An 11130-nucleotide genomic window follows, 5' to 3' on the forward strand; every position below is an offset into this window, starting at 1 on the left:
TATATAACATTAAAGAGGAACATGTAACTGAATACACAGTTCAATTATTGTTTAATACAATCATAGTATATAATCTACTGATAGAAGTAGTGGTTCAGCGAATAGACCAAAGGGTCAGTTGCATAAATTACTTGGACGGTGATTCCAGTAAAGGGTAAATATATTAGATTGGATTAAAATTGAATAAATATTTTCTTTAGTGGATTCAATTTATGTAGTTTTTCCTAGAATCATTTCATTTGAATGAAGTTGCTCGGTGTCACATTCTTATAACATAATTTTTTTAACTTGTAAATAACAAATTATAATTAATTTTATAAATTAGAATATTTATATTTGTATACATTAAGAGTATATGTATTGTATATTAATATAAAAGTATTTGTATAATAATTAAAGTTAAAAAGTGAGAAAGAGGCGTATTGGTATTGGTATGAAATAAAAAGGCATAGTCAGCCCAATAATTATAAAAGAAAACCCTAATTTAATCCAGACTGGGACAATTCACAATACTTTACTAAAAAAATAAAATATCCATTTAATCAAACCATAACTATTTTTATTTTAATTTATAAAATAAAAATAAAATGAAAAGTCAGAGAAAGCAAAGGCAAATAGAAATAGCTGAGGGGGGACTGTCTCAGTATAAAAAGAGGGCAATCCCCCAAAATCTTATACCTCACAATTTCTCTCTTCACAAAGAGGCCTTAAAAACCTCTCTTCATTCCCTTCCGCCGTTCTCAATTTTGCGATCGATGAGTCTCATTAGTCGTTATACTCACTGAAATCAATCCGTTTTCTGCTTAATTTTGTATTGACTTGTTTGCTGCTGGTTTACCGACATGGCGAAAGCTATAAGCCTCGAAGAGATCAAAAATGAGACTGTTGATCTGGTGAGACTCTCTTCTGATTTTTTAATGCTTTTTTTTATTTGATTCAATGAGATCTCAATTCTCCATTGAAATTGAGTTTTTTTCCCTCTGATTTGCTTGTTTGATTAGAGTCCTGTTTTAGTTTGATTTTATGGTTTTTTTTTATTAAATACAAATTGAATAGTATGAGAAACGAGATGCTTTGCTTTCCAGTATAGCATACTTGTTTTGCTGAACATTTTCACCTTTTTTTTTTACTTTGTGATTTGTGTATTCTGTTGAATTTACATACTCTATTTAAGTGTGTGTATTCTATTATGTATTTACAGAATATAATTTGTCATATGTGTAGACACAATTTCACATGGCGACCGACTATTTAAAATTAGCAAATATGAACTGTAGAATAAGAAGAAGGCGAGGAAATTCAATATTTTATTATTTATTATAAAAAATTATCAATTTTAATTTTGTATTTAGTCTAATTATAACTCTTCCCCTCCTAACTTCTACCTGTGTTTATGGATCTGTATATTACATCAGCATATGTATCATCTGCTTTGTTTGCATGTTGTATATTGCCAGTTCTTTTTATCCTGAAAAAAAAATCATATAGCAATAATTTTCATATAATGTTAATTATCGAATATTATGATTTATTCAAGTCACAAATGCTAGTTTTATGATTTTGCTTTTTATTCTGAATTTAAAGATATATGAATGGTTGAATTTTAGATATATTGAGGATAAAGTATTTGATTTTGGCTTAATTAATTTAGATAAACTTAAAAGCAAAAAAGGTGAAAAAAGTACAAAACATTTAAATGTACTCGGGAAGATTGTTAATTTGCCTTTTTCCTGGTTTATTAATTACGTTCACAAAAAGAGTCTTATTCCTTTTTTAAAAAATAAAAATAAAATAAAAAATTCACGTGTTTGTTGGTTAGGATGATCTGTCATAGCACGATAAAGACAGAAGTAATATACCATCTCTGTGCAATAATAATTTTCTATTTTAGTATTTTGAAATGTTTAACAATATTTGTTTAAAATTAATAAATAATTTTATTTTTAATTTTTAATTTATTATTATAATTAATTATAGTTATTTTTTAATTATATTTTTCAAGTATTTAAAGGTTAATATAGGAAAATTACCTTTTAGAAATGAGTGAATAGTAAGCAAGAAGTAATACATATAAAAAGAATTATAGTTAGTTATATCATCAAAGAAGTTTGAGAAATCAGATTCGTTTTTTATGCCCAAAAAAGTCTTAATCATCAATTTGAGCATCTGATTCTACAGCTTCATGTTTCTTCATAGTAGGCTAAACAATCATTATCATACTCTGTTAATGGAACACTTTTGCAAGTAAAGGGACAAAATCAATTTTAATAGACTTTTCTCAACTATTGAAAATGATTTCTAATTTGTAACTATTATTACTTTTGAAAATATGATGTTTTTTAATATGTAAGATCAATTCAAATTGAAGCAAAAGATTTGCTCGACAGAAAATTTACTGGATATGTTAATATTATTGTAGTTTATAGAGGTTAAATCATGTCTTTTAGTGAAAGGTTTTGTGTGATTAATATTCGATGGAATTTTTTTGTACTTTTTCCGTGGTACCCTGCACTTGGTATGGTGTGGATTGTTGTGATTTGGGAATTTCAACCTTATTAACGGCTCTGACTCATTTGTCCAATTTTTTCTGCCTACCTTTTCCCTTAAATAATGGCTCTGACTATAGACTGCTCACACCTTTTCTTGGATTCCACAATTAGTTACTATTCTAATTAAATTAACCCCCAAGTTGCTCTAAATTTCAAAGATGCCCTCCTTTAGAGTAGGCGGAGACAACGGTGATAGCGCGTGAAACACACGCGAAGAGGCTCCATGTGAAATGGCGAGTTGACCCTTATCCCTCGTTATTGTGCTTCTGTGATTGGTTGTCAATTCAAGGCCATTGTTTGAGGGTTGGAAACTCCACTTTTTGGGGTCCACTTTTGATTGGGACCCATAAAGTGGAAAGTCAACTTAAATGACTCACACATCCATATGACTTTTTTGTTTATTCATGTGAATTACAGGTATAGAAAAGGATACTTTAACAATTTTATAAAATAAAATAAATATGAACCATTGAATCTATCTACACAATAATTATAGTCAATACCTACTTGAGTAATGACTCTGTGTTCGTTGGGTTAATGATGATAATGGTGTTTAGTTTTTATGGAAGTGTTTAGACCTGTCCTCATTTCCTATATTAGAAAGAGAACTTTCCACTTGTCTTTTTGTAACGTACAACACATACCCCCACTGATCGGCTCTAGGGAGGATAAATGTATGCAAACCTTACCCCTTTACCCTTATAGATGAAAATATGTTTTAAGAGAACCTTGGCTCAAGTAACTCATGACAAAATTAAGTCATATCATATCATGAAATGGACCTAGTATAGGACTTGATAACTTGAAGTACACGAGTTCCAATAATGTTCTTGAATGTGTTCTAGACCTCTCTGGTTAACATTCAAAACGAAGTTACAGATGAAGTTGTCTAGCTAATGTTGGCACAAACAGTGAAAAGTTGTAACATATTGGCCTTTGTCATTTTATATGGATTCAACTGAAAATCTGGACTTGGTTTATGTAATTGTGGTGTAAAAACAATTTGAAGATGAATGATTAGGCTAATTTGGCTAATTGGCTGTTGAAATTGCAGGAGAAAATCCCCATTGAAGAAGTGTTTGAACAACTGAAATGTTCGCGAGAGGGTCTGACTTCGGACGAAGGAGCCAACAGGCTTCAAATCTTTGGACCGAACAAATTGGAAGAGAAAAAAGAAAGCAAAATACTGAAGTTTCTTGGGTTTATGTGGAATCCTCTGTCATGGGTTATGGAGATGGCGGCTATCATGGCCATTGCACTGGCTAATGGAGATGGGAAGCCCCCAGATTGGCAAGATTTTGTTGGTATTGTTTGCTTGCTGGTGATCAATTCAACTATCAGTTTTATTGAAGAAAACAATGCTGGCAATGCTGCCGCAGCTCTTATGGCTGGTCTTGCTCCCAAAACCAAGGTTCTTAGAGATGGGCGCTGGAGTGAACAGGAAGCTGCTATTCTAGTGCCTGGTGATATTATAAGTGTCAAGTTGGGAGACATTGTTCCTGCTGATGCTCGTCTTCTTGAAGGTGATCCTTTAAAGATTGATCAATCTGCCCTTACAGGAGAATCTCTTCCTGTGACAAAGAATCCTGGAGATGAAGTTTTCTCTGGATCAACCTGCAAACAAGGTGAGCTTGAAGCTGTAGTCATTGCCACTGGAGTTCACACTTTCTTTGGCAAGGCAGCACACCTTGTTGACAGTACAAACAATGTTGGTCATTTCCAGAAAGTGTTAACAGCCATAGGAAACTTCTGTATCTGTTCCATTGCTATTGGTATGCTGGTTGAGATTATTGTCATGTATCCAATCCAGCACAGGAAGTACAGGGATGGAATTGACAATCTCTTGGTGCTCCTTATTGGTGGTATTCCCATTGCTATGCCTACTGTGTTGTCAGTCACTATGGCTATTGGATCCCATAGGCTCTCCCAGCAGGGTGCCATCACCAAGAGAATGACTGCTATTGAAGAAATGGCTGGAATGGATGTGTTGTGCAGTGACAAGACAGGTACCTTGACTCTTAACAAGTTGAGTGTCGACAGAAGCTTGGTTGAAGTGTTTACTAAGGGAGTAGATAAAGAATATGTGCTCCTCCTTGCCGCAAGGGCCTCTAGAGTTGAAAATCAGGATGCAATTGATGCTTGCATGGTTGGCATGCTTGCCGATCCAAAAGAGGCACGAGCTGGTATCAGGGAGGTGCATTTCTTGCCCTTCAATCCAGTGGACAAGAGAACTGCTTTAACATATATTGACAGCAATGGCAACTGGCACCGTGCCAGCAAGGGAGCTCCTGAGCAGGTACCTAGGTTCTCAGTTACAATTACATTGGCCTCCTCTATATTACAATTTCTGCAACTTGTTACTAATATTATAATTTGCATCAGATTTTGGACCTATGTAACTGTAAGGAAGATGTCAGGAGAAAGGTTCATTCAATGATCGACAAATACGCTGAGCGTGGGTTGAGGTCACTGGCTGTAGCTAGACAGGTTTGTAATACTGAATTTTAAGGTTGCAGATTTTGGTCTGGAATCGATGTACATTTGTCTAATCTTTATTTAACTTGTTTGCAGGAAGTGCCAGAGAAATCAAAAGAGAGCACTGGAGGTCCATGGCAATTTGTTGGATTGCTACCCCTCTTTGATCCTCCCAGGCATGATAGTGCTGAGACCATCCGTAGAGCTCTCAACCTTGGTGTAAATGTTAAGATGATCACTGGGGATCAATTGGCTATTGCCAAGGAGACTGGCCGTAGGCTTGGAATGGGAACAAACATGTACCCATCAGCATCTTTACTTGGTCAAGACAAGGATTCATCTATTGCTTCACTTCCTGTAGAAGAGTTGATTGAGAAGGCAGATGGATTTGCTGGAGTATTTCCTGGTCAGTGTCAATCTATTTTGTTGGAAGTATTTAAAACTTCCAAACCTTAATCTAGATGATGACTGTTTTCTTTTCTTGTTTGACAGAGCACAAATATGAGATTGTGAAGAAGTTGCAGGAGAGAAAGCACATTGTGGGAATGACTGGTGATGGTGTGAACGATGCTCCTGCTTTGAAGAAGGCAGATATCGGTATCGCTGTTGCAGATGCTACTGATGCAGCACGAGGTGCTTCTGATATCGTGCTCACTGAGCCAGGTCTAAGCGTTATCATCAGTGCTGTGTTGACCAGTAGAGCTATTTTCCAGAGGATGAAGAATTACACAGTTAGTAAATCTTAAATTAATATATTCCAGTTGAGACCCCTAATGTTTTAAATATCAAGCCCCATTAATTTCGTTCAACTCTTGTTTTGACAGATATATGCAGTTTCCATCACAATCCGTATTGTGGTATGTCCCAAGTTAATATTAAATGTGATAAAGTCAGATATCTCATTATATTATTTGCAGTTTTGAGTTTAAATGCATGTGTTTTCCTCTCTGCAGTTTGGTTTCATGCTTATTGCTCTAATCTGGAAGTACGACTTCTCTGCATTTATGGTTTTGATCATTGCCATCCTAAATGACGGTAATGTCATATATACGAATCACAAAATCACGCAATCACATTGTACCTGATTTGCAAGAGACTAACACACTTTTCTGGTCCAGGAACCATTATGACAATCTCAAAGGATAGAGTGAAACCATCTCCAATGCCTGATAGCTGGAAGTTGAATGAAATCTTTGCAACTGGTGTTGTTCTTGGAGGGTACCAAGCATTGATGACTGTTATTTTCTTCTGGGCGATGCATGACACTAGTTTCTTCACGGTAAGTTTCTTGATGCAGACAGTATGATTCTTTTACTTGCAAATATTTTGTATAATAATTTCTAATGGTGTTGTGTCATTATATAGGACAAATTTGGTGTGAAGGATATTAGGGAAAGTGATGAAGAAATGATGTCTGCTTTGTACCTTCAAGTGAGTATTATCAGCCAGGCTTTGATTTTCGTGACCCGTTCACGAAGCTGGTCCTTCGTTGAACGTCCAGGAGCTCTGTTAATGATTGCTTTCTTGATTGCCCAATTGGTAAGTTGTTGTACTTGTTCAGCTAATATTATAGATATCTCTTTCCTAGTTCTTGACTAAACAAACTTATGAATTGGATTGTGCAGGTTGCCACTTTAATTGCTGTCTATGCCGACTGGACTTTTGCAAGAGTCAAAGGATGTGGATGGGGATGGGCTGGTGTCATCTGGATTTTCAGCATTGTTACCTACTTCCCACTTGACATAATGAAATTCGCCATCCGTTACATCTTAAGTGGAAAGGCTTGGAATAACTTGCTTGACAACAAGGTAAACTATACTGGCCAACTTTGAATTAATTATTTCCTTGGAACACACAGTAACTAACTAACGACTTTGGGTAAAAACAGACTGCTTTCACCACAAAGAAAGACTATGGAAAAGAAGAAAGGGAAGCTCAATGGGCACTTGCTCAGAGAACTTTACATGGACTTCAACCACCAGAAGCATCAAACCTGTTCAACGAAAAGAACAGCTACCGGGAACTGTCTGAAATTGCTGAACAAGCAAAGAGAAGAGCAGAGATGGCAAGGCTTCGTGAGTTGCACACACTCAAGGGTCATGTTGAATCAGTGGTGAAGCTGAAAGGTCTGGATATCGAAACGATCCAGCAGCATTATACAGTTTAAGAAAGATAATCATGATACACACAAGAAAAGGGAATGGCAGGCTCTGATATATCTCATGTTAATTATTAATTAGAGAAGAAGAGAGAGACAAGCTTTTGGCCTTAACCACATAAACAAAAAAACATTGTCTTTTAATATAAAGGGGGAAAACATTGTCTTGTGTTGTCTTTCCCCCCTCTCATCTATTTTCTTTAACTTCGTTATGTTATATTTTGAAGCACCACCCATTGAAAGGGATTGTGTCCATGTTTTTTCCAAAATTTTAATGGTGAAGTGACATTTCCTTGTAACAACAGTTTTTCTTACAATTTCTTCACCTCTTTTTTTCTTTCTTCATTTGATGTTGACGATAACGTCTCTCTCTCTCTGCTTTTTTGCACATTCACTGTTGTATGTGACCCTTGATGAAAATAATATTACTCAAACACTGAATTTCTTTTTCTCTTCTAACTTGTTTGTTGTTAATTAAATGATACATTCATTTCAGTGCATTCTAATAATATCTGCATTTCGACGAATATTATTCAAGCAATCAAAAGTTAAGATTTCAATGCATCTTTTATATTCACACTATCCTAAATTTCATCCCTTCGAAACAACTACGTAAATTGACTATTTACTACATTATTTAATTGAAACAACTACGTACATGTGGATTTGCTTGAAATTTTCTTTCAAACAACTATTATTCAATCCAAAAGTTTAGATTTAAATGCATCTTCTTAATATGTATTTGTTTGAAAAACTCTTTATTATTCAAATTGAGATATATCTAAAAGTGAGGATTTCAACTTATTCTAATAATATCTACAGTGTCCTAAATTTCATTCCTTTGTAATATCAAATGCTATATGTATCACAAATCACTAGTTCCAAACTGACTTAAAGGGAATTAATTTTAATTGAAAAGGGAAGAGCAACATGTCATATATGAACTCCAAGTTTTATTAGATATATAAAATTTATATTTTTTAAGTGTATTTTTTCTCATAAACATGAAAATACAAGTCGTGAAGCTATAAATTTTTTATCCAATTTTTATTTACAATCTTATAAAATGAGCAAATCATAGTTCATAAATAAGATATCAGAACATTCTTAGGTGCGAATTGATAGATTACATATCTTTGTATTCCTTTTATAATTAAATGTTTTCATATACAAACTTTTAAATACATATAAATATTCATATCAATAATAGTAGTAACTAGTTATTCTTTACTATAATCCTTTCACATGATACAAACAATTTCTTCACGCTCAAATATCATAGATTCAAATACAAACTTAATTGGAGTTGTAATTGGCTCTTGGTTTGTTAATGGGTTAACACAATAAGTTTGTGATTTCACTTTTGGCCTACCATCGCATGACCAAATTGAGTAATTGACTCCTTGGTGTGCACAAGAGACAATTATATATATATTTTTAATAATAATAAAGTAGGTGCACAAATAACTTTATCAAACCTAAATTGTCATTTTGAATGAAATCATGAACAAGTTGATAGGAAAGAATCCATCAAAATAGTTTTTAAAATTAATAAATTTAAAGGGTTTTTTCTATTTTATATTCATATCTTTTTTTAGATATCCTAAAATCCCAAAGACCAATATAATCCTGCCAGCTATATATAACATATAAGTGCTTACTGATCTTATTTTTTCAGAATTTTCACTTTTCCTAAATTTCAATTGCTTAATAAATATGTCCATATAATAAGGTCAACATCAGATATTAAATTAAACTATTCTATCAGAATACTACAAAAATAATTATCCAGTTATATATGTAGCTTCTTAAAAAAACGTATGCATTAGTAAAAAATTTAGCTATTTTCAAGAAACATAATAAAAGTTCCTATACAAATAAAATTTTTGTTTGTACAACACAATTTTTTCTTTTTCACTGTATAAACTGTAAGAAAAAGTTTCACTATACAAGGTGTAAGAAAAATTTACACTTTTATATATATTAAAATATACACGTTATGAGACTTACAAAAAACATTTAAGATATTAAATAAGTGAAGTTTTTTCTTCCACTAAATCTATTTTAATTACTTCATAAAATAGTAGCTTACTTTGGTCAATTTTATTTTTCGAGGGCTTATTTAAGTTCTTACTCCAATATGTGATTGTTGTTGTGAAGATAAATTATTTTGAATATAAAAAAGATTCTTAAAATTATTAAAATAAAAAGTACAAATCAAATCAAATTTCGTCAGTTTCTAAACAAAGCCAAAACCAAACTATACAAACAAAAGTCATTTTTTTCTTCTACTTTGATTCAATTTTTTGAATACCTCCAAATGGAAGTCCGTAAGAATATTACTAAATATTTCTCACAAAAAATTATTATAGCAATTAGAGAAAAATGTTGTAATTTAATAATTAACTAAAACTATAAATGATAAAAGGCTATTTGGACCACCACAATATTATTAGGCATGTTGATCGATATGTATGATGTCATTCTGCAAACACACGTCTAAGTTCTAACTATTAATAAAGACGTCAAGAATTTTAATACTCTCTCTCTCTTTTAAAAGGGATGTCATTATTTCCTTTTTAGTCCGTTTCAAAGAATGATTAAAGGGCATTTTGGTACATTTGACATAACTCTAATTTTGAACCATAATATTAAAAAATCTTTTCTTAAACTCTGTTCCAAGTTAAACTAGGTCATCCTTTTCTGAACGGATGGAGTATGTTGTTTGGTTCAAGAATAAAAGTTGAACACGTCCAATGCCACTAGAGTATACTCTTTCCGTTTCATATTAGGGGTGCAATGACAAATCGAGCCAAAAAATGTTATTAACTTATTGTTATTGGATTATCGATTATTTAATTGTTCTATAAAAAACATTATCGAGTTATTGATTCGATATTAATTTTTTAATATTGAGTTATTGGGTTAATCGATAACTCATTATGAATATAATAATTTACTATTCTAATTTTTAGTCATACATAAATATCAAACAAAAAATATTAATATAATCACTATATTAGACTCTTACTATAAGAACCCAACACAATTAACATAACTTAATTAACTCTACCCTCTATATTTATTTTTAGATTTTAGCATTACTTTGGTCTTCTTCAGGTTCAGAACGTCAAAAACCTAAAGAACTAAGAACGATGATGACGACAAAGGTTAGGCAATGTCTAGGGTTGTGAATTATGAGTATTTGTTGTACTTTTACTACACTAAGAAGAATGTTTGCACTCAATGAGTAATTAGATTTATTGTACTTTTACTACACTAAGAAGAATATTTGCACTCAATGAGTAATTAGATTTATTGAACTTTTACTACACTAAGAAGAATATTTGCACTCAATGAGTAATTAGATTTATCTCTTGTTTATTTCACGTTAAATTGTTGGACAAGTCATATATTTATTTTGAGATTATTTTGTTATTGGTTAAACCAAAAATTGAATTGTTAAAGACCGAAATTAATAAATCAAATAATAAATATCTTATCATTTTGCTTATTGGTTTATCATATTTAAAAACTAAAAATCAAAATCGATAAATCGAACAAATAATAATAAAAATCGAACCGAACCAATCGATACACCCCCACCCCCCACATATTACTGAGGAAGGGAAAATCACATCACTTAAATTTGAGAGAGAATTGATTAAAGTATAATTGATCCGAAAATATTACTAAAATGGGTGAAAGTTGAAATTTAAGAAGGGGTGGAGTCGACTTGAGATCGTGAAGTCGACTCTTCCTGCATATTAGTTTAACAGAATATAATCAAAGATACAAAATATAAAAGAAGACATAATGTTTTTTACTGATTCGAATCACCGATATGACACCTAATCTAATTTTCTTGAATTTCTTTAGAACCTCATAAGAATTTTTAGTTTGGACAATAATGTAAACCTAGAGCAATGTGGATGTGCAAATCAAAGT

The 11130-nt window shown here is 32.4% G+C and overlaps 1 protein-coding gene across 1 annotated transcript; it reads left to right on the top strand.

The window, feature by feature from the left end:
- The first annotated feature begins 662 nt into the window (after positions 1-662).
- LHA4 (H(+)-ATPase 4) lies at positions 663-7633 on the top strand. The gene is made up of 11 exons (NM_001324146.1): positions 663-893; positions 3604-4845; positions 4932-5036; positions 5121-5430; positions 5517-5755; positions 5849-5881; positions 5978-6059; positions 6143-6303; positions 6390-6563; positions 6650-6832; positions 6913-7633. The coding sequence occupies exons 1-11, from the start codon at positions 843-845 to the stop codon at positions 7189-7191; spliced, it is 2859 nt and encodes a 952-aa protein (NP_001311075.1). The 5' UTR covers positions 663-842; the 3' UTR covers positions 7192-7633.
- Positions 7634-11130: the final 3497 nt, after the last annotated feature.

The sequence above is a fragment of the Solanum lycopersicum genome, chromosome 7, assembly GCF_036512215.1.
Source record: "Solanum lycopersicum chromosome 7, SLM_r2.1".
Taxonomy (NCBI): domain Eukaryota; kingdom Viridiplantae; phylum Streptophyta; class Magnoliopsida; order Solanales; family Solanaceae; genus Solanum; species Solanum lycopersicum.